This window comes from Gracilinanus agilis, chromosome 2 (assembly GCF_016433145.1).
Source record: "Gracilinanus agilis isolate LMUSP501 chromosome 2, AgileGrace, whole genome shotgun sequence".
Lineage (NCBI taxonomy): Eukaryota > Metazoa > Chordata > Mammalia > Didelphimorphia > Didelphidae > Gracilinanus > Gracilinanus agilis.
In genome coordinates this window covers 551,608,088-551,632,335 of record NC_058131.1, presented here as the reverse complement: position 1 = coordinate 551,632,335, position 24,248 = coordinate 551,608,088, and the positions used below count along the sequence as shown (strand labels likewise).

The window sequence follows — 24,248 nt, the reverse complement described above, 5'->3', positions numbered from 1 at the left end:
TTCTTTCTTTCTTTCTTTCCTTCTTTCTTTCTTTCTTTCTTTCTTTCTTTCTTTCTTTCTTTCTTTCTTTCTTTCTTTCTTTCTTTCTCTCCCTCCCTCTCCCTCCCTCTGTCTCTCTCTGTCTCTCTCTTTCTCCTTACTTTCTATCTTACAACTGATACTGAGTGTTGGTTCCAAGGCAGAAGAGTGGTAAGGACATTAAATGACTTGCTCAGGGTCACACAGATAGGAAGTATCTGAGATCAGATTTGAACCCAAGAACTCCTGGCTTTCTATCCACTGAGCCACCTAGTCACCCCATCCCCCCCCCTTTTTTTTTTCTTTTTTAAACCCTTACCTTCTATCTTGGAATCAATTCAGTGTATTCGTTCCAAGGTAGAAGACTGGGGGAGTTATGTGACTTGTCCAGGGTCACATAACTAGGAAGTATCTGAGGCCAGATTTGAGTTCAGAATCTCTCAACTCCAGGCCTGGCTCTCAATCCACTGAACCACTTAGCCACCCTCATCCCCTTTCTTTTTAATATTTGTCACAAGGACTAGATCTCTGGGTAGGAGAGAAGGAAAGAAATAAATTTTATTTTTAAAAAAGGTAGCACATTTTTTAAAAAATGACTAAGTAAGAATCTCTCATATATATCTTTAATGCTAAGGCACAGTGCCTGATGTAGTAAGTACCTAATAAATGCTTATTGAGGGGCAGCTAAGTGGTTTAGTGAATAGAGAGTCAGACCTGGAGATGGGAAGTTCTGGGTTCAAATCTGGACTCAGAGATTTCCTAATTGTGTGATCCTGGGTAAGTCAAATAACCCCGGTTGCCTAGCCCTTACCATTCTTCTGCTATGGAACTGATACTTAGTATACATTTTAAGATAATAGCTGAGGAAAGAAAGAAAGAAAGAAAGAAAGAAAGAAAGAAAGAAAGAAAGAAAGAAAGAAAGAAAGAAAGAAAGAAAGAAAGAAAGAAAGAAAGAAAGAAAAAGGAAGGAAGGAAGGAAGGAAGGAAGGAAGGAAGGAAGGAAGGAAGGAAGGAAGGAAGAGAAAATGAATATAGTTCTTGTTACAAACTATTCCCTCTTTCTAAATAAATGCGCTTACTCTTCCCAACCATTTTCTAATATGGGAAAATATTCCCACTTTGCATTTTCCTGTTTTCCTCTGGTTTAGGGGCAGGAGTTATATATATGTATATATCAGGCACCTTACATCTCTGCTCTGGGCTGGGTCTGTTCTGCTTCACTTATAACAGGTAGAGAGGTGCTTGGTCCATTGCTACAATGACAGCTACATCCCAAGATGTCATTCTGCGTACAGTGTCCAGTCACTCTTTGTGTATTTCCTACAAACGTCTTAAGCTCACCATGTCCAAAATCAAGCTCATCCTTCCCCTAATCTTTCCCCCTCTTTCTAACTTCCCTTTTACTGTCAGGGGGCCCACCATTCTTCCAGTCACTCAGCCTCACAACCTAATTGTCATCCTTAATGCCTCACTTTCTCTCACCGTCCTTAATCTATTGCCAAGTCCTTCTGGTTCTACTTTTGTAACATTTCTGATGCACAGCTCCATCTCTCTTTGAAAGAGCTGCCCGATTGGTCTCATTGCTGCAAGTCTCTCCCCGCTCCAGTACATTTTCCACTTGGCTATTAAAGCGATTTTCCTAAAACACAGGTCTTGACCACATCATGCTCTTATTCTATAAACTCTAGTGGCTCCCTATTCCAGGATCAAATATAAAATGCTATGCTTGGCTTTTAAATCTTTTTACAAAGTGGCCCCTTCCTACCTCTCCAGTCTTCTTACACCTTATTCTATGTACTTTCTCTATGTACTCTAGGATCCAGAGAACTCCTTGCCAGTCCCATTCTCATAAAGAGAGCCTTCATCTCCCAAATCTATATGTTTTCACTGACTGTCCCTCATGGCTGGAATTCTCTCTCTTTTTCTCTGCCTCTTGGCTTCCTTCAAGTTTCAATTCCCAGGCCTTCTTAAAGCTAATACCTTCTCTCTGTTACCTCCAATTTATACTGCATCTATCTTTCTTGTACATAGTTGTTTTCATGGTATCTCTTATTATATGATCTTAGAAAAGTCTCTAAATGTCCCTAAACTTCAGTTCCCTCACCTGTAAACTCAGGGGAGGGGATTGAACTAGATGGTGTCTAAAGACCCTTCTAATAGGTCTTGATCAATGACACATGCAAAACCCAGTCGAATAGCAAGTGGGAGGAGGGAAAAAGCACAAATCATGTAACTATGGAAAAATATTCTAAATTAAATAGTTAATTAAATTTGTTTCAAATTAAAAAATAAATAAACGAAAGCCCTTCCAGTTTGAGTGTTCTCTGATTTGACCAGAGAGTGACCAGAACGCCCGGGATCTCAGAACCAAGAGATCCAAAGGATTATGAACCCATTCTCCTTAGACTGGTATAAACAAACAGATGAAGGAAGTCAAGTGTTTCATTAAAAAACAAAAACAAAAACAATCTTTATTACCTTCGCTGCCACGCAGCGTGTGTGAAAGTTGGATCCCACCCCCGGCCTCCTGGGCCTTCCTTCCCAGGCCACAGGGTGTCCTCTGTGCCAGCCCCCTGCCTCAGTGGAAGTGTCCATGCTCCTATCGCTTGGTCCCCTTTCTATTCCACGGTTAAGCTCCTCCTCGGGGCGCCATGGGGATGTCTTCTCCTGAGCGGCTGCTACCCCGGGTGCTGGAGAAGAAGTTCCCACCAGAAGCAGGGGCCACGTCCACCTCGATGACTCCATGCACCTGGGAGAGCTGAGGGCTGTCCAAGCTGGCGATGAGCTGCCGTCGACCTGGCCGCACTGGCACGAACGTCTGACGCAGAGTCACTGTTTCATTGCCCCCAATGTCTCTGTAGGGAGAGAGCCGGGCCAAGAGGTGAGGGTCGGAGAAGCTGTGTTAAGGAAGTCCTTAGACTGGTCTAGAGATGCTGCCTTGAGAAAGGTTAAGCTTGTAGGCACAACTTGAGGTAGAACTTCACTATCAATTTTTATAGGTCGATCCTGGACACCTGGACCCAGCGGGAAAGGGGAGATGCTGCATTGGAACTCTTTCTAGGACATATCCAGGTCAAAGAAGAGCTAGGAGCCTGAGGCCTTTCAAGGAGCATCCTTGTCCTAACATCCTTTCTTTTTCTAGCCTAGGCACCTTTCCTTCCTGCTTTCTCCTCCTAATTTGCCTACATCTTCTTTATCATTTTACCACCTATTGATGCCTTCTGATCTTTCCATCATATATATATATATATATATATATATATATATCCTTTCCTTTTTTCTTGATTAAACTTTCATCTATAAACCAAATCCTCCTTTCTTAGTGTGTTTATCACATCTCTCCTGGAAGCTTCTTGAGGAAATCCAGTTTCAACCAAGGTCATCCCAAAGAGGCAAATATCACTGGAAGGGAAATTGGTTGATTCCAAAACTCCTGGAGAACTTCCTTTTCTAAAATGATCCCCTGCTGTAACTTTGGGAAATGGCTTACACACTGATATAATAATGAGAGTTCCCTGAACATCTTTTGGGCCTCAGTTTCCTGATTTATAATAATAAGGGGACTGGACTAGACAAGCTCTAAGATCCTTCTAGGGCTAAGATTTTATGATGGAAGAATTCAGAGGACTATTGAGGTGTTCTATGTATTTAGATATTATGATGTTGGACTCAAACCAAGAATGCATTTTATTTTAAAAGTTCGTACTTTCCCACTGAAACAATGTTTTAAGGGTTAGCCAAGTGCCCAGACCAGTCCTTAAATGCTTTCCTAACCAACAATAATAACTCATATTTATGCAGAGCTTTAAAGTTTTTACTATTGTTTAATTATATTGCTAGCATTATAGGATCATACTAGAAGGGGCCTTCAAGATCACAGAGTCCAAACCTCTCATTTTAGAGATGAGATTGCTAATGTCCAGAAAGAGGTTAAGTGATTTTTTCCCCCCAAGGTCATAGAGATAGAAAATAGCAGAGCTGGGATTTGAACCCAGATCCTCTCATTCCAAATCCCATCTTCTTTCCACTGGACCTGAGTACCTCCATTTTGAACTTGGATTCTTTGGAAATGAGTGGTTCATCTTCAAACCAGCAGCCTCCCCCACCCAACATGTCTCCTTTTGGGTTCAGTTGTGATTCCTTATGGTAGCCAGATCAGGGATTTGAGAGGAAATAGGTGTGTACATACTGGTTGTAATTTGTAATTCAGGTATTTCTAAATAGGGATCTGCCTTAGATTACATGATGAAGCTAAAATTATTTTGATTACATGATACTGATTTCTCAACAAACACATCAGAGCTTATCCATCCAAATGAATATTGTCCCTTCAGACTACTTTGAAGGGAGTAGTGGCCAGGAGGCCACATACTTGTACCAATCCCACTGCCATTGCGACAGCCTTTAGGGGCATTTTGCCTTTTGAAATTACCGCCAGAGCTAGTTGGACTCACACAAGAAAATCAGTCTCGATCCTCTGACAGTCACACCTCCTTTTTGGCCTAGAATGGTATTGCTCAACTTAATCAACTATTTTATGAACTAGACTTGGCTCCAAATAACTTTTGGCTGCTTACCAAAGTGAAGTACACCCTCAAAGGCTGGTGAGTTGCTACCATATGAAGATTTTCACAAGTACTTACTTCTTTTTTTTTTTTTACCCTCACCTTCCATCTTAGAATCAATACTGTGTATTGGTTCTAAGGCAGAAGAGTGGTGAGGGCTAGGCAATAGGGGTTAAGTGACTTGCCCAGGGTCACACAGCTAGGAAGTGTCTGAGGCCAGATTTGAACCCAGGACTTCCCATCTCTGGGCCTAGCTCTTAATCCACTGAGCTACCCAGCTGCCCCCACAAGCACTTACTTCTAAAGGCAATTCCAAAGGAGGCATCTGAAAAATGTTTTGAGCAAAGATGGAATCACTGAAATAACTTTGCAATATTCTAAGGTTAAAAGGGATAGTTCTTATTTGGATGCTGCCATTAAAAAAAGAATCAACTGTTACTTCTCCAAATCTTTATAATATAATAAAGATCCATAACCATATATATTTATGTGAGATCCAGACTAGGGTGTATATTGGATTTATCTTTCAACCCTTACCTTCCATCTTAGAATTGATACTAAATATTGATTCCAAGGTAGAAGAGCAGTAGGGACTAGACTATAGGGGTTAAGGGACTTGCCCACGGTCACATGGCTAAGTGTCTGAGGCAAGATTTGAACCCAGGACCTCCTGTCTCCAGGTCTGATCCATTGTGTCACCTAGTTGCCTCTACATATTGGATTAAAATATTTTTTTTTAAACCCTTATACTTCGGTGTATTGTCTCATAGGTGGAAGAGTGGTAAGGGTGGGCAATGGGGGTCAAGTGACTTGCCCAGGGTCACACAGCTGGGAAGTGGCTGAGGCCGGGTTTGAAGCTAGGACCTCCTGTCTCTAGGCCTGACTCTCACTCCACTGAGCTACCCAGCTGCCCCGGATTAAAATATTTTTGAGTCAAAAGCTTAGGCACTTCCTCTGTCAAGCTCTGTTCTCTGTACTCTATTGGGCACATAAGCAGACTTGGAAATTCCCAAGGGAAGAAGAATCCCTACTTCATAGGGATGGGCTCCAGGTTAAACCAGTTTGGGGATGGTGGTAGAAGTGGGAGAGTGAGGAAAGAGGAGAGAAGCAGAAAGTAAAAAAGAAGTGAGGTTATATCGTCTTTTTCTAAAGATTCAGAAATAAGAGATTCCCCATTTCCTCTCCCCTCCAACTATTATGGCTAGGAGAAGGTCTCCTAAGAAGTAGGGGGAAGAGTGAGATGACTGAGAGAGGGATGAACCCATTAGCCAGTAGAAGAGTCTAACTTGTCCCCTTCTGAGCTGAGTCATTCTCATTCTAGCCCAGTTGGAGAACAGAGTCTCTGGAGTGGAACAACAATAGCTCTAAGGACACAGACAGGGTTAGGGTGGGTGCTACCACCTTCCTTGGCACCACAAAAAGCACGGCTATGAATATTTTTGTATACATCTTTTTCCTTATGATCTCTTTGGGGTACAAACCCAGCAGTGGTATGGCTGGATCAAAGAGTATGTATTCTTTTAAAGCCCTTTGCACATAATTCCAAATTGCCTTCCAGAATGGTTGGATTAATTCACAACTCCACCAAAAGTGTATCAGTGTCTGAATTTTGCCACATCCCCTCCAACATTTATTATTTTCCTTTACTGTCATTTTGGCCAATCTGATAGATGTGAAGTGGTACCTCAGAGTTGTTTTGATTTGCATTTCTCTAATTATTAGAGATTTAGAATGCTTTCTCATGTGCTTATTGATAGTTTTGATTTCTTTATCTGAAAATTGCCTATTCATGTCCCTTGTCCATTTGTCAATTGGGGAATGGCTTGATTTCTTGTACAATTGACTTAGTTCCTTATAAACTGCCATTACTTGGGAATGGGAAACAAGATCATCTCTAACAACACAGAGCAGGATCAGAATTCTACTGGCCCTGGTCTTCTCTCCATCCCTTTCCTTAGGACCTGCCCCTAGCACTTCCCTCTAGAAAGTGGGATCTTGCTCTTCCTCAAGAAGGATTCTCTAGGTATTTCCCTCTTCACTACTCCCTCACTAATGCATTTGGCCATCACCAGCCAGCACACAATGTGAACACTGAGGCTTTCTAGTCATGATGGTACAGTGGGAAGAGTGGTGAACTTGGGGTCAAGACATAAGGGTTAGACTCCTGGTTCTGGCATTTAATAACTGTGTGACCCTGGAGCATGTCACTTAATCTCTCTGAGCCTTGATTTTCTGAGTTGTGTGACCCTGGGCGAGTCACTTCACCCCATTGGTCTCAGTTCCCTCATCTGTAAAATGAGCTAGAGGAAATGCGCATCGGCCATGGGTGGGGGGAGTGCGGGTGTGTGTGTGTGTGTGTGTGTGTGTGTGTGTGTGTGTGTGAAGGGGATAGGAGGAGCATGAATCAGGTAACCATGTTAAAAATGTATATTAATAAATGTTAAAAAAAAACATAATTAGACAGAGAAAAGGCCATTACCAAATATGTGAGCCAAATTCTCCAAAAAAAAAAAAAAAATGAGCTAGAGGAGGAAATAGCAAACCACTCTAGTATCTTGCCAAGAAAACCCCAAAAGAGGTGACGAAGAATTGGATGTGACCGAATAACAACAAAATGGAGCTAATAGCATCTGTGTTACATACTTCCCAGGGGTATTGTAGGAAAAGCACTTTGCAAATCTTTAAAGTGCCATATAATTGTGAGTTGTTGTTATTTACTCTCTATTTATCCTATGAGCATTCCTTAGATCAGGTCATCTACATGCTAGTTATCTAAGGTAAACCCTTAACAGGAAACAGCTGTGTCTTTGTTCTCTCTGAGTACGGTAGCTGGCTCAGAGTCATGAGAAGGTGAGTCCTGAGTAAATATACCTGGATAACTAAACAATAACAATCACATTTGCATATAGTGCCTTCTGGCGAGCCAGTGTTTTCTTGACAACCCTGTAGAATAATAACAATACTGCTAATAATAACTAGCATTCATAGAGGGTTTTAAGGTTCACAAAGCTCTTTACATATGTTTACTCATTTGATCTTTTGCAGTCATTATCTCCATTTTACACAGGAAAAAACTAAAGCTGGGAAAGGTTAAGTGACTTGCCTAGGGTTACATAGGTAAGTATCCAAGGCAGGATTTGAACTCAGGTCTTCCTTACTCCAGGTCCAAGATTTTATCTATGATATCACCTAGCTGCTGCTAAGTAGGTGCGATGATGATGGGCTCATGTCCAACTCAAGCCCAGGCGCCTCCTCCTCCAACATCATTGTTATTATCACCATGACCGACACTTACGTAGCACTTTCCACACATTATGTCATATGATCCTCAGTACCACCCTTGAAAGAAGGCGCTATTTATATTCTCATTTTACATATGTGGAAACCAACGGTTAGGGAGGTCATTAGAATCAGAGTAGGGATTCGAACCCAGCTGTTTCTGTCTTCAAGACCAACATGCTTTCCACATGATTAAGAAAAGTGACCAAAGTATTCATATCCTTTGACCTAGCAAGGCCAATACTGGGCATATACTGCAAGGAGGCCAAAGATGAGAAGGTATAATTTATACCAGAATAGTCATGATTGTATTAAAAAAAAAACAACCCAACAACCCTTATCTTCTGTACCCAGCCTACTAAGTAAGTATCAGTTCCAAGGCAGAAGGAGTAGTAAGGGTTAGGTAACTGGGGTTAACTGACTTGTCCAAGGTTACACAGCTAGGTTTGAACCCAGGACTTCCCTTCTCCAGGCCTGGCTCTTTATCCATTGTGCTACCTATATGCCCTCCTGATAGCATTTTCTGGGTGGTAATAAAGAAAAAGCAGTTAGGTGGCTCAGGGGATCAATCACTGGGCATAAAGTCAGGAAGACCTGAGCTCAAATCCAGCCGCAGACATTTTCTAGCTGTGCGATTCGGAGCAACACTTTTGTTTGCCTTAATCCACTGGAATAGAAAATGGCAAACCACTCCAGTATCTTTGCTGAGAAAAATCCCATGAACAGTATGGTCCAAAGGGTCACCAACAGTTGGATGAAACTGAATGATTGAACAGTAATAAAGAACTGGAGATAAAATGGATCCCCATCTCTTGGAGAATGTCAGAACAAACTATTGTATATTAATATATGGTGCCATGGATTTGGAGTTAGAGGAACTGAGTTCAAATCTTCTCTTTGTAACTTGTTTCCTCTGTGATCTTTTGGTGACTTGCTAAACTTCTCTGGGCTCTATTTTCTAATGAAATGAAATACAGAGGTTGGACTAAATTCCCTCCAAAGTGTGGTGGACCAAGATACCTAACATCCCCACTCTCCCATACTCCCTCATCCCCAGATAGGACTGTTGCAAGCAAGGAAGTTGTACTACAGATCTGAGAGAGTTTGGGTTAACTTTGCCACCAAATGGAATGACTGAGGACCCAGTGGTGGCCCTTTGGCAAGAGGAGAATAAAGATGGTTTTCAGAATATCAGCAGAGTTCAGGCCCCAGACAACTCCCTTGCTCAGTGCTTTTAACATCTTTGCCATTAGCTTTTACTTGCTTCTATTTTTCTAACCTGCTTTTATTTTCCTAACCTCCACCTTGGGATCTGCTTCTACCTGGGGGTATTGGACTATGTTTTTAGTAAAAGGTTTGAACCCTCAGCTCCCGAGTGACAAAGTATACAAAATTAGGAACCACAAGGTCCCTTGCAACTCTAAATCTAAACCTCAATATGAGCTCCATAAATCCTTCCAGCCCACACTGCACTCCTTTCACTGAGTTCCTACAGTGCTTAGATGTACCACTCAGCTGGCTTCTGTCTTGGATTTTTCACTGAAGCTTTTATGCATTTAAATCTGGTCTCCCCAAGTATATCTTGAAGAAGAGCATGCCATGTATATACGTCTTTGCTTCAGCAAACATGAACTGAATGGCAAGGACATCAAGCTAGCCAACCCCAAACAAAGTCAAGTTCCTTCCTGGGTTGTTTAAATGTCTCCCTTACTTAATAACTTTGGAATGAACAGGGCCATGTTCGCGAACCTATGGCACGTGTGCTGGAGGGAGCTGCTCTCTTCCCCCTCTCTGGGTGCCTGAGGACATTTCTCCCATCACTCACCCCTCTGCCCAGCAGTCTGGTGGGAGCACTTCCTCCCTCCCCTGTCTGGGGTAAGGCAAGGGGCTCACATGCGGTGTGAGGTTTGCATTTGGGGCATGTGGTCTCTAAAAGGTTAACCATCACTGGACCAGGGGGAAGGAGAGTCCTAGCCAGAGTGAGACTCACCCAACATTGAGAACCTTGGGCCTCTGGAGTCCGGAGCCCTCGAGTCGGAAGACCACTTTGGTGAGAGTGACAGGCAGTGGGTTCCTGAAGATAATCTGTACCTCTGTCTCCTGGCCCACCACAGCTGGCCCCAACACCTGAGATAGGGAAGAAGAAAAAGAAAGATCAATTACTCCCATTAGAACCTTCTGAGGAGCATGTAGTGGCCTCTTTACTACCATCTGAGAGAACGACTTAGAGACCCTCAGCAATGACCATGCTTCTGTAAAGATCTCATCACCCAAAGGTCTCCTACCAGCAGAGACAAAGGGATGCTACGGACCTGCGTCCCAGCCAAGGCCATCCAGTTGAGGTGTCTTTCAGCCACTCACTTGGGAATCCAACCTTTCTTTGGTGGACTCTTCAGCAGAGTGCAGGCTCACCCTCTTGTTCTGAATCCTCCCCCTCTGCTCTGCTTCTGATCAGTGCCCCTCTCACCCCACATACGATTCATTCCTTTGCCCGTACCGTAAGGGAGAGGTCAGGGGTTCGAAGGCGGAAGGTGTGCTGTTTGGCTATCACCTGCCCACTCTCTTTTACGTTTCCCGATACATTCAGCAGCATAGCTCCCTGATCCACCAGATGCGGCCGGTACTCTGAGTAAGCCACCGGCAAGGTCACGCGCTCGGCTTGAGTGGGAGAAAGGAGGAGAGATATCACATGGCATGTCTGCATCTCTAACCCTTTCCTGGTTCTGCCCACCCTCCGAACTCTCTCCTGTAGGACGCCTGAGAGGCATAAAGGCTGCCCAAAGGGGACGGACAGGTAGCAATAATAACGTTCTCCAGACAAAGTGCCAGATGCCGGAGACACAGACAAAAATGAAATGATCCCTGCCTTCAAGGAACTTACAATCTCTTAGGGAAGAAAAAATGTAGACAAATAACAATGTGCAAAATACATGCAGGACAAATACAAGGTAATTTTTGTAGTGGAAACACTAGCAAGGGTCAGGGGGTAGGATCGGAAAAGGGCTCCTGTAGAGGATGGCACTTGAACTGAGTTTTAAAGGAAACCAGAAAGAGGAGAGAATGTATTCTAAGGCGTGGGTATAGCCTGTGAAAAGACACAAAGATTGAAGATGAAGCAAAAAGGTCAAATTAAAAAAAAATTTCAAACCCTTACTTTCCATCTTGGAATCAATCCTATGTATTGGTCCCAAGGCAGAAGAGTGGTGAGGGCTAGGCAATGGGGGTCAAGTGACTTGTCCAGGGTCACACAGTTAAGAAGTGTCTGAGGCTGCATTTGAACCCAGGACCTCCTGTCTCTGGACCTGGCTCTCAGTCCACTGAGCCACCTAACTTCTCCCAAATAATATATATTTAAGATGGAAAAGTAGACTTGAGTCAGGTTGTAAAAGGCTTTAAGTGCCCAAGAAATTTGTATTTGTTCTTGGAGGTAATAAGAGAGTCATTGAGGATCGTTGAGCAGAGGAGTGACATGGGCAGACTTGTGCTTTAGGAAAATCGCTGATATCTGTGTGGAAAAGGGAAAGACTTGAGGTAGGCAGACTGGTTACTGCAGTGGTCCAGTGTACAAGGAATCAGGACCTAACTGAGAGTGGGAGCCGCATGAGTAGAGAGAATATAAACTAAGATGGCCATGAGTAGCAAAGGCTAGGGAAGAAGAAGGACTTACAGCTTCCAGGGGATATTGCCACCTCCTTCTTGCTGTCTTTGAAGACGGAGCCGGTGACACCAGTGTAGAAGGTGACAGAGAGGTACATGTGTAATTTTACAGTACGTCGACTGCTTCCACGATTGGTCAGAACCACGCTGATTACGAGGTCTTGTCCCATCACAGCATCTTGTGTCTCCACCTGGACTGACACATCCTCAGCTGAGTCCCGGGTTGCATATACATTGGGTTTGCTGCCATGGGCTGCTGCTGTCTCTACTGCCTTCCTCTCTGCATCAGATCCTGGTGACCAGAAGGAGAGAGGCCAAACAAAAAAGGATAGAGTCAGGGAGGCCCAAGGAAGTCCAAAAAGTCCAGGAAAGGAATTCTCCACCCAAATGATACCTACTGAAATATAATCTCTCCAAGATCCACCCCGCCCCCTGCAAAAAAAAGGGCAGCTAGGTGGCCCAGAGAGCCAGGCCTGTAGATAGGGGGGAGGTCCTAGGTTCAAATTTGGCCTCAGATACTGTCTAGCTGTGTGGCTCTGGGCAAGTCACTTAACTCCAATTGCCTAGCCCTTACTGCTCTTCTGCCCTGGAACTGATGTTTGCTATCAATTTTTTTTTTAACCCTTACCTTCCATCTTGGAATCAATACTGTGTATTGGTTCCAAGGCAGAAGGCTGGTTAGGACTAGGAAATGGGAGTTAAGTGACTTGCTCAGAGTCATACAGCTAGGAAGTATCTGAGGTCAGATTTGAACTCAGGACCTTTTGTCTCTGAGCCTGGCTCTCAATCCACTGAGCCACCCAGCTGGCCCCACTTGGTATCAATTCTAAAAAGAAGGTAAGGGTAAAAAAAAAAAGAATGCAATCCAAAAGCCACCTACCCTACAAAGACTTCCTTGATCCCTCATAGCTGGAAGGGCCTGTCATCTGAATTCCCAAGACACTTTGTGTGCCACATGTATTTATTTTGTATTATTGGAGCATGTGTTTTCTCTCTTCCACTAGATTAGAAGTTCTGGGAAGCCAAAGATCGGGCCTTATTTATCCTTATATCTCACTTTGCCCTAGTACACGGCTTGTACATACTAGATACCCAATACATGCATGCTGAATATTCAGAGTTCTGGAAGTCATGATAGAGCCACCAAGGCAGGAAGATGGCCACATGGGTATCCCCCAAGAGAAAGGATATCCCAGGACCCAGAGTGGGTACCTTCAGGATGTTTATAGATGTGAGTAATATCGTCCCTCATGTTGGAGCCAATGGCTTTGGTGCAAATGAGGGTCCCAATTGCCTTCTCTTCCACATAGACAATCTTGAAGCTGCCATCATCCTGCCGTTGCCAATAGACTTTGTCACTGTTCACCTGTGAATGTTGAAGAAGGTGAGGAGAGGCTCTTCTGTGATCCTGTGGAGAGGTAGGTCTACTTCTCCACAGTTTGGTTCCAGTCTTGTTGCACTAGCTACTAGGGTTCTTTGAGTTCCATCCATATTGGATTACTAGTTATTCCTCCCCTCTTGTCTTACATGGATCTGCAAAGGCTGCCTTCCGTGCCTGGGAAATACCCCTTCCGCAGCCCCACCAAGCTGAAATCCTTCTCTTCCCTCTGGTTTATGAGGGGCAGCCAGGTAGTACAGAGGATAGAGTGCCAGGCCTGGAGACACAAGACTCCTCTTCCTAAGTTCAAATTTGGCCTTAGCCACTTCCTAGTTGTGTGACCCTGGGCAAGTCATTTCACCCAGTTTGTCTCAGTTTCCTTGCCTGTAAAATGAGCTGGAGACAGAATTGGGCAAACCACTCCAGTATCTTTGTCAAGAAAACTCCAGATGGGGTTGGGAAGAGTCAGACACAACTGAAATAACTGAACAACAGGTTTATGAAGCTCTCTATCCTTCCTTAACCCCCAGGTTGAGGGTGATTTTTCCCTTCTATTTCTTATATCCCTATATCTTATAACCCTTATATCTGGACTGTTCTTTTTCTTTTACTCTTATGGTTTACTTGTATAATACTTTCCTTTAGACTCTATGGCAAGAGCTAAGCAAACAGGGTTAAGTGACTTACCCAGGGTCACACAAGTAGGAAGTGGCTGAGGCCAGATTTGAACCCAGATCCTCCCAACTCCAAGGCCAGCACTCTATCCATTGAGCCACCTAGCTGCTTCTGCATAATACTTATTTATACAGATATCTTATTTTTTGGGGGATCTGGAATTGTGCCTTTATTGATGTAGGAAGTCCCATTAAGGAAATTCCCCCTAACGATGCATGTTAGCAGTAGGTTTTTTTTTTTTTTAATAGTCTTAGAGAGTTGCCCAGGGTAGGATTAATGAGCCAGTAGGGATCAGAGTTTGAACTTGAATCCAGACCTTCCTGATTCTGGATCAGCATTGTATTCACTTTCCCACAATGCCTCATTCCCTAATTCTCTAGGCATCTCATGCCTTATCTCCCCTAATAAACTGTAAGCTTTAGAGATAGATTCACTGTCTTTTTTTATCTTTGCATCCCCAGAATTTGATGTTGATGTTGTTGTTGTTCAACTGCATCCAACAACTTCATGACCCCATTTGGAATGGTTTTCTTGGTGAAGATACTGTTGTAGTTTGCCAATTCCTTCTCCAGCTCATTGTTACAAATGAGGAAATTGAGGCAAAGAGTGGAGTGACTTGTATCTTGAAGTCAGTTTTTCATTTAGGAAGATGAGTTTTCCTCACTTCAGGCTTGGTACTCAATCCACTGTGCCACCTTGCTGCCCAGAACCTCGCAGGTGCCCCATTTAGAAGTTCGGCCAATACCACTGCTGGGTTATACCCCAAAGAAATAATAAGGAAAGAGACTTGTACAAAAATATTTACAGCTGTGCTCTTTGTAGTGGCAAAAAATTGGAAAATGAGGGGATGCCTTCGATTGGGGAATGGCTGAACAAATTGTGGTATCTGCTGGTGATGGAATACTTTGTGCTAAAAGAAATAATGAACTGGAGGAATTCCATGTGAACTGGAAAGACCTTCAGATAATTGATGCAGAGTGAAAAGAGCAGAGCCAGAAGAACATTGTACACAGAGATGGATACACTGTGGTACAATGGATGTAACGGTCTTCTGTACTAGCAGCAATGTAACAACCCAGGACAATTCTGAGAGACTTATGAGAAAGAACGTTATCAACATCCAGAGAAAGAACTGCAGGAGTAGAAACGCAGGAGAAAAACAACTGCTTGATCACATGGTTCGATGGGGATATAATTGGGGATGTAGACTCTAAATGATCACCCTAGTGCAAATATTAATAATATGGAAATAGGTCTTGATCAATGACTCATGTAAAACCCAGTGGAATTACTCGTTGGCTACAGAGGGAAGGGGGAGGGGAGAGAAAGAACATGAAACATGTAACCATGGAAAAATATCCTAAATCAATTAATTAAATAAAATTTTTCAATTAAAAAAAAAAGTTTGGCCAATGAGCAGCAAGTCCACTCAGTAGATTTTGGAGACAATTTTGGTCACCAAAGCAGAAGAGGTGACCAAGATCTCGCTCTCCACCCTCGGGCTCCTCTGGAAGAGCACAGTCTCTAGCTATGTGTCTGAGCAATTCCCATAGCTAGCGGGGAGGAGGAAGCCCTGCCCATCCTCTTATGGGAAATACAAGAGAGTTGTCTGAGTCCCAAGCTGTCTATTAATAAGGGAGGAAGAAGAAAGCACCAAGAGGAATCACTTCTCCCTTTATCATCTCCTCCATGGACAGCTCCTTTGCCTTGGTGGCCCCTCCTCAGTTGGTGGAGCACAGGCTCAGGGGGAAGCACACAGGGACCACTGGAGGTTCTGGTTGTTTCTATCCTTTAGCAGAGCCTGAAACCCTTGGCTGTTTCCCTGTAGAGCTGTAACAGCCCATGTGCCAAGGGGATCCCTCCTGTTCCACAGGAGAGGGTCAGAGATATAATAGGGAAGAAGAAGTGGGGTAGCAGATTCCAGTCCAATTGGATACTAAAGGGAAAAGATGATGCATGCATGAAACATAAACAAATACACCTGTTCCATGAGGTTCTCTTACCTCGGCAAAGATGAAAGGTGTGTCATACTTCATATAGACCAGGCCATTCTTAATAGACTCCACTGAGCAGGGGCCGCAACAGAAGATGCCTAGAAAATCAGAGAATACTGGTCAGGGGTCTTTGTCCCTGGGGTTGAGTGCAGGAGTGTGCTCAGAAATGTTTAACAAGGGGGTAGCTGAGTGGTCCAGTGGATTGAGAGCCAGGCCCAAAGATAGGAGGTCCTGGGTTTAAATTTGGCCTCAGACACCTCCTAGCTAAGTGACCCTGGGCAAGTCACTTAATCCCCATTGCTGAGCCCTTACCACTCTTCTGCCTTGGAGCCAATACACTAAGATGGAAGGTACGAGTTTAAAAAAAAAATTTAACAACCAGCTCTCAGGGCAAGTACAAGCTGACACCAGCACACTTTCTGGCTAAGCAGTATCATTTCTGCTTCTCTGGGGTAGATTGTGACTGTGACTCAACCACAATCACTGAAACAGATCTCAGAAATCTCAGGGCATAATAATAATGATGATGATGATAATTATTTGTGTTTGTTTTGTCTTTCACAGCTTACAGAGTGCTTTCCTCACCATAAGCCTTATTATGAGCTTATGATTATTGTAAGCCTATATTATAATACCCTTTTTACAGATGGGGAAACTGAGGTTTGGAGAGATTAACTGACATGTAACATATGTTACACTGAGATCACAGTAAAAACTAAAAGTCATTTTCGAGATCCTTTAATCCGACTATATCTCACATATTTACTCAATCATAGAACGGTATTAGGAGAGACGGCATCTGTACTAATCTTCTACCAACAAATTCAGGATTCAAAAAAAAAAAAAAAAAGAAAAAGAAAAGAAAAGAAAAGAAAAGAAAAGAAAAACCAGGCACAGGGCCCTCCCAAAGGAAACACTGACAAGAAAAATGGCCAGAAAGGAGAACCTGGAGCACGGCTAGTACTATGTTTTTACATGGATTTTCCAATGGTTTCCTCTCTTCTGAATATGTGGTTTGGGATGAGCATCCTACTGGGAAGAACAGATGACAGCTTGGTCATTGCCATATTCTAATCTGATTGGCAGAAATTGTGCTTCTACTTTCCAAGGTTCAGATGCTCTCTGGCCACCAGAACCATGATATTATTTCTCTGAACAGAATAACCAGTCAGCTTTACTGACATATTTTGGCAGGAAAGAGCCCCCCAAATTCCCGGGCAGCAATATATGGTTCATTGTACCTCCCCAGAACCAAGGGAAGGTTTAGTCCAAACCCCCTCATTTTGTGGCTGAGGAAACAGAAGCCCAGAGAAGGGAAGTAAATTTCCCATGGCTCCACAAGACTCCGACCAAATCCCTTGGTTCTTATTCAGCTGAAATCCAAGTTTCCTGAAGGAATGGACCTGGAAAGGGGGAGTGGGGTTAGCCATAAGCACACAGTAATGGAGTCATTTAAAGGATACAGGCTGTTGGGATGGGAAATGAGATGGAACACCACAAAGAGGTTAATCTGTCCAGAGACAGAGAGGAATAGTCCAGAACTTGGAAAGAAGAATGGAAAAACGGAGTAAGGAGCAGAGAGGGTAGGGAAATATAAAGATGTTGAGAGCAGAATTAGGAATTATGGGTGGAAGCTAAAAACGACAAATATAGGAAGCTTTTCCTGACATAAAGCCTGATCAATAAAGATACTAAAAAGTTGAATGGGACAGTTTAGGTTGGCACAATAGATAAAGCATAGGGCCTGGAGTCAGGAAGATCTGAGTTCAAATTCAGCTTAGGACACTTACTATCTGTGTGACCCTAGGTAAGTCACTTAACCCTGTTTTCCTCAGTTTGTTCATACAGTGATTCCTGAACTTTTTTTTTACCGCCCCCTTTCCAGAAAAAATATTACTTAGTCCCTTGGAAATTAACTTTTTAAAAATTTTAATAGCAATTAATAGGAAAGATAAATGCACCTGTGGCCATCACCACTTTCCTGGATCGCTACAGCACCCACCAGTGGGCGGTAGCGCCCACTTTGGGAATCACTGATCTAAATGGCAAAACATTCTAGTATCTTTACTAAGAAAACCCAAATGGGGTCACAAAAAGTCTGAATGACTAAACAACAATAAAAAGCTGAATAGGGTGCTTTGGGGAGCCAGTGGGTTTCCCTTCCCCGGTGGTCTTTTTTTCATCGTTTTTTGTTTTTCTTTTTATAAAAAACCCTTATCTTCTGTCTTAGAATGGAAACTAAGTATCAGTGCCAAGGCAGAAGAGTGATAAGGATTAGGTAATTGGGGTTAAGTGACTCGCCTGGGATCACACAGGAAGTATCTGAGGTCAAATTTTAACCCAGGACTTCCTGTCTCCTAACCTGGCTCTCTATTCACTGACCCACCTAGCTATCCCCTTGGAGGTGTTTAAGCAAAAATTAGTTGACTCTTTTTTGGTTTAACTTCAGCAAAGATTCTTTTTCGGAAGGGATTGCATTAGAAGGCTAGTTTAGAAAGATGGAGGTCCCTTGTGAAATTCTACGGGAATTATAAAGTGGAAGAAGAAAGGAGAAGTTACTCAAGGTCTGAGAAACATAGGCTCAGTGAACAAAAAGGACTGGAAGTGAGTATACCGGAGAGGTGGGCAAGGGGAAGAAATGTAGAGTGGGTGTTCTCTTACCACTGCTGGTTTCCTGGGGGGTGGCATCCACCACCTGCCAGCCATCAAAGCCTGAGGGCAAGTCTGACCGTCTCATCCAACAGTCGTTCCAGACATGGAAGTTCCTGGCCACAGAGAGAGGGACGTGTCTTGAATATTGGACCACCTTCCCACCCTCCAGCTGCACATTTTTGGCATGGTCCCCCTGTCAGTGCAGGGCAGGGTGAGAGTAGGAGCAGATGGAGCTTTCAGACTACGCCCTTTGTCACCCCATTCAGATGCCCACAGCCTTGGCCCCTAGTCCTCACCAGACAGAATCGTGGTTCAAGTGTTCCAGTGGCTTCATGTTTTCATCAAAATAAATATCCATGGTGAGTGAGGTGTCAGTATCATGAGCTGAGTTATAGTTGGTGACAGTCCTGGTGGCAATCCCGAGGCATCGGAGCACTTTGAAAGGGAAAAGATGGGGGGGCACCAGGGGTCAGGCCACCTGCTCATCTCAGCTCCCTGCCCTTCCCATTTTCCTATCCTACTTCCCTTGTTAAGGCTAATTACTAATAATTAATGCCAGCCTGCCCGGCCACCCCCGCCCAAGCCCTGCCCTGGTGCCACAGGTGTTCTGAAAGTTGTGGGGTTAAGGGGAATCTGGGGCGGGGATAAAAGGGGATGTCTGGAGTTGAGAAGTTGGAGGTCATGCCCTCCTGTGGGGTCAGCATTGGTCTTCCTTCCATTACCTGTGGTGGTAACACCAGCAAAAACCCAGCACTGGCCATAGGGGACAGAGTAGCCCGTTCGAAGGTAACTCAGAAGGATCTCCACGCTGCCCACCCAAGCGGAGGGGTTAGTGCCTCTGGAGTAATCCCCAGACCAGTTTCCAATCAACACTCCATTGTCATCTAGAGAGTTCACCTAGAGGGAAATGGCAGGAGGTTACACACACACACACACACACACACTTTGCTGGCCCTAGATTATTCTTCCTCCCCTCCAGTGTTCAGCTGCCCCTCCACCCTTTCCCACCCCAATTTTAACATAGGAATGTAATTCCTGGGTGTGCCAAGTTTTGGGTTTGGCCACACATTCCAGAGGAGTTGGGACAGGAGCCAGGATGGGTGTGTATGTGGGGGTACATCAGAAGGCAGGGGGCAGAGAGGTTTTGTTATTATAGGTTTTTTTACCCAAAGAAGGCACTGGGAGAGAGAGATGAAAGTGATGAGAGATTGGAAGGGAAGGCAGCTTAAGAAGGGTAAGAAAATATATTGAGGTGAGAAGCAAGAAAGGATGTGGCAGGTGATGAGTGGGTAAGGAACCTACCATGGCAGAAATGACACGGGACACACTAACAGGGTCTCCCCGCCCTGCATAGGGCATTCCCCGTCGGTCCAAGATGTAGAGACAGGCATCTAGTACTCCGTGGTCAAACTAGGAGGGGAGAAAACAGCAGTCATAACCACAACTTCAGATCTTCTCTCTCTCTCTCTCTCTCTCTCTCTCTCTCTCTCTCTCTCTCTCTCTCTCTCTCTCTCTCTCTCTCTCTCTCTCTCTCTCTCCAGACTTCTCATTCTTGCCAATATCCTCACTCAGGCTCTCCTTTCCTGTTCTCTTAGAATCAATACTGATTATTGGTTCTAAGGCAAAAGAGGGGTAAGGGCTAGATGATGGACATTAAGTGACTTGCCCAAGGTCACACAGCTAGGAAGTGTCCAAGACCAGATTCTCTCATTCTCTCTGTAATACCACTCACCTCCCCACAATTTCCCCTCCCTCCCATTCTACCCCAGATAGCCTTTCTCACACTCATCTCTCCCTGGCCCAGCCCTTCCCACATCTTCCTGTCCTATTGTTTCCTTGTCCCATACTTGGCCATAGTTCCAGGTGCGCTCTCCAATCTGTGCCTCTGTGCCATAGTAAATTCGACCAGATTCATTAAGCACATACTCATGACGCCAGTTTTCATGTTCCACATACACAGGATCATCTGTGAGCCCCCAGGACAAACACACAGACCTGTCAAGGGCATAGCCTGCATCTCCCAACCCTGATGCCTTCTCTCTTTACTTGAATACTCTACTCTACCTGAGGTCAGGCCCCTGGGCAGACAGTTGAGCTGGAGGGTCTAGGAAGAAATCATGGGGCAACTTTCTTCCTCTAGGATATGGTTATGAGCAGCTAGGAATACCATGGCAGTGGTGGACAGAAGAGCCCAATCTCAATCTAATATTGATCTTAATTAATATCATTATCTAATATGATTCTCAGTATCAAAGGGATGATAGGGGCAGGTAGAGCCTGCTTCTGGCCCAGAGTCTCTATTGGACCATCAGACTTTTCCCTCCCCCATTGACCTGAAGCAGAGGGAAGGCAGGTGGCGAAGGACTTGGGGAAGTGGCACAGATGAAGAGGCTTTAGTGAAATGGAAAGAACACTAGACTTAGAGCCTGAAGAGAGTTCAAATTCTGATTCTGCTACTTTTTAGATGGGTGACATCAGATGAATCACCTCTCTGGGCCTGAGTTTCCTCATACATTAAATAAAGTGGTTGCATGAGCGGCCCTATGAAGTGTTTTACAGCTCTAGATCTTAGAAGATCCTAAAATCCATGAGAACTCCCATCTATTGGCATGGAACCATGTAAATTTGTCCAGCCTGACTTGGGGTCATTCTGCCCTTTGCCCTTTTCTCTTAATAACTCACTTAGCCTTCCTGTCCTGCTATTCCAACCCTCATCCCATAGGCTCACCAGGACACCAAGGGTTGAAGAGGATGTAGATCTCATTTTTGGGGTCGAAAGGCATCTGGTACTCTCCTGCGTCGGTACGAGTTCGGACAGTGAAGCGGAACTTGCCCACGATGGCATTGGGGGAAACATGGACCTTTAGGTCCACATGCTGCCCATTCGACTTGAGCACCTGAGCCTTCCAGCCTCCACTGCCTCCCTTGCCCACAGGGATGATCACATGTGTGCCCTTTCCTATTTCAGGGTTGGCACCTGGTAGGGGGCAAATGAAGGGAGAGAACTGAGGAGGGGACATCTCAAATGGGATGGAACACCTGGGGCATCTCGAATTCCCCCCCAGCTTTATCTGCTCCCATCTCCACTCCCCCTGAAGAGGTCTGTATATTGGGGCAAGCCCCTGTTCCACATCCCAAACCCTCTCCACCTTCCACTGAGCTAGAGTGAGGGGAAGAAGAGTCTCCACCACCACTGTTTGCTTAGACTCCCTGCTACCTCTCACAGGGCTGGCACAGCAGCAGAGCTGCCCAGGCTGAAGCCAGAGCGTGTTCAGGCCCAGGCCTGAGGCAGATATGTACCCAGGAGGCCTCCCACGGGTAAGGAAGAGACAGCCCAGACCCTAAACCCCAACCCCATCTGTTCCCCAGAGTTCCTGCAGAATCCAGGGCATGCAGGAGGGGGCCCAGGAAATTAGAGGCCGAGGTGGGCAAGGTTCAGCTCTAATCAGAGGGTATGAGGAGTCTCCCGCCCCCAGCAACTGCATAATCACTGGCCTTAGCAGCCAAAGAGCAACGCGGCAGTCGGAGCCACCCAGCCCCAGGCCAGAGGGGACAGAGACACTGAGACACGCAGAGGCCAGGACGAAGAGTCACAGGGAGAGTCAGAGAGACACCCACACGCGCAGGGGAGGACCAAGAAAGAACCAGAGAGAGAAACAGAGAAAGACACACCCATCAGCCACCTATTGACAAGGGACAGACAGCCGGCACTTAGGAGAGAGCATCTGGAGAGAGGGACAGACAGGGAGAATCTCCTGTGCAGACACACAAACTGAGATACGAAGCTAATACCCAGCGCGTTAGTGCGGAGCATGGCAGGGATGGAGAGAGCGCTAACACGGATCCTAAGGCTAGAAGAGAGGACAGCGGGGGGAGCACCCGAGGCCTCGCCCTCTCTCCCAGGCCCTGCTCCTAGGCACTGACCGATAAGTAGCTCAAGGGCCATGCGGTCTGAAGATGAGTAGGGCCGGGACAGGCTGACAGTGAGACAGAAAGGCTGCCCTCGACGAATAATCAGGTCATCATATTCATACTCCTCTGTGTGGTGTTCCCGCCGGTTCTGATCAGATCGCCTGCACATCAGGTCCACCCCGGTCACCACCAGCATGCCATCTGGAAGGGCCACGTGTGGCTTATTGTCCAGGACCCCCACATTAGCCCCGACTAAATAACTCAGGGTCCCCAAGGCAGCCGAGTGGGGCAACTGGATAGAGAACTGGCTCTGGAGTCAAGATGAGTTTAAATCCAGACTCAGACACTTGACTAGGTGTCCCTGGACAAGTCACTTAACTACTATCTGACTCAGTTTCCCCAATTGTAAAGTAGGGATAATATCAGCACCTATGTTACAGAGTTGTGAGGATCAATTAGATAATACTTGTAAAGTGCTTGGCACATAGTAGGTGCTTAATAAATGCTTATTTTGTTTCCTTTCCCTGTTTAGCTCAAGGAATCCAGAATCCCAAATCTAACCTTCTGGTAGACTCCAACAGCCCCAGGGTGGCAGCTCCATCCTTAAGAGGACCTGAACAGCTAACAGCAAAGGGCAAATCCTTCCTTCTCCACTCCACACCTTAACCAAGGCCCAGGAACCCCTTTACTTAGAGCCAGGGGATCCCTGAAGATTCACCTCCGTGAATAAGAGATATAGGGCTCACCTCGGACGACACCACCTGCTGCATTGACTCCACTGCCTCGGGAGCCCGGCCGACCAGAGCCTCCTCGAGATCCTGAACCTCTGGACCCCGAGCCTCGGGACCCTGAACCTCCTCGGGGGCCTGCGGGCTCTGGGCCCCAGTCATCATCACCTCCACCTCGGCAGGAACAGCAGCTGCAGCATCGGGCCCAGAAAGAGCGGCCTGACCTTCGAGATCTGGTGTCTGGTTCTGGCTCAGGAGAAGGTGTGACACTGGGCTGCCAGGAGCTCCCACCCCATCGCCCCACATCAGAGCGAGACCCGTCAGTCATTGTGGCTGCCGAGAAGGGAGAAACTGTGGTGAGAGAGGCTTAGCCAATCAGCCCTTCCCCAGGACCCCACCTCCAACCAGAAGTTCCTCTAGAATCTCCCCCCCCACCGCAACCAGATCTACCCAGGGATAACTTCCTTACAGGCAAGCTTCAGGGACCCGCTGGGGCCAGAACTTCCCTCACATCCCACATATACCCAGAAACCCCTATATCCAGTAACACCCATCCTCCGGGGTCCAAAAGACACTCCACTCCACTGGGAACCGTTGAGGACAAACTCATCGTGAGGAGCTCCGTGTCCTACTCAGCCTGCCCATCCCTCTCCTCCTGTGAGGCGCCCAGACCACGTATCCCACATCTATCCGATTTCGAGGAGAATTCTTAAGACCCCTCCTCCCAGGAGGCAAGGGTGGCTGGGGGCGGTGGGAGGGAGGCTTGCTCCGACGGAGCGCCCATCCTTCTTTCCTACTCGGCTTCAAACATGTTGTCCGGACTGCCAGGAGGGCGCGTCTGGGGAATTCCAGGGGGCAAAAAGGGAGAGAGCCCAGGCTGGGACGCTGCAGGTGCAGCGGAGAGAAGGGGGCAGTAGGCAAGAGAAGGAGGCACTCTCTGGGCTCTAGGGCAAAGGCGCGGGCTCCGGAGGTTACGAGGACCCCCCTGGGGCTATTCTAGGACCGCAATTGAGGAGGGGTCCCCTCGCAGCCGCCTGAATACGTCAGGGATGAGTAGCCCGAAGGACTGCAGGGCTCCATCGCTCCTTCTCACCTGGCGGAGGCGGCAGCGGCGCTGGTGCTGTGTGTCCCGGGCACGGGACCAAATGATGGGACCGACCGACGGGACGGACGGCTCGGGTTTAAAGCTTGGGGCGGGGTGACCGGTGGTGGTTTGAGAGGAGGGGCGGAGCTGCTGTTGCAGCTGCTGGGAAAAGGAAACGAAGATTAAGACGGGAAGGAAGAAGGGGCACGGGGGCACGGGAAGCCCTTGACCTCCAGCTTTCTCCTTTCTAGGTACAACCCCTAGGCGATGCCCTAGGATGTGGAGGGAGTGGGGCCCTAGGTGGGG

General features: G+C 45.9%; 1 protein-coding gene across 1 annotated transcript; it reads right to left on the bottom strand.

Moving 5' to 3' along the window:
* Positions 1 to 2,495: 2,495 nt before the first annotated feature.
* TGM1 (transglutaminase 1) lies at positions 2,496 to 23,186 on the bottom strand. Its single transcript, XM_044662255.1, has 14 exons — positions 22,877 to 23,186; positions 22,143 to 22,331; positions 20,947 to 21,195; positions 20,066 to 20,184; positions 19,521 to 19,628; positions 18,941 to 19,115; positions 18,515 to 18,653; positions 18,228 to 18,331; positions 15,576 to 15,664; positions 12,732 to 12,885; positions 11,530 to 11,811; positions 10,360 to 10,520; positions 9,853 to 9,989; positions 2,496 to 2,873 (listed from the first exon to the last, which is right to left on the bottom strand). Exons 1-14 carry the CDS (start codon positions 23,184 to 23,186, stop codon positions 2,648 to 2,650), a joined length of 2,442 nt encoding a protein of 813 aa, XP_044518190.1. The 3' UTR covers positions 2,496 to 2,647.
* Between the last annotated feature and the right edge of the window lie 1,062 nt (positions 23,187 to 24,248).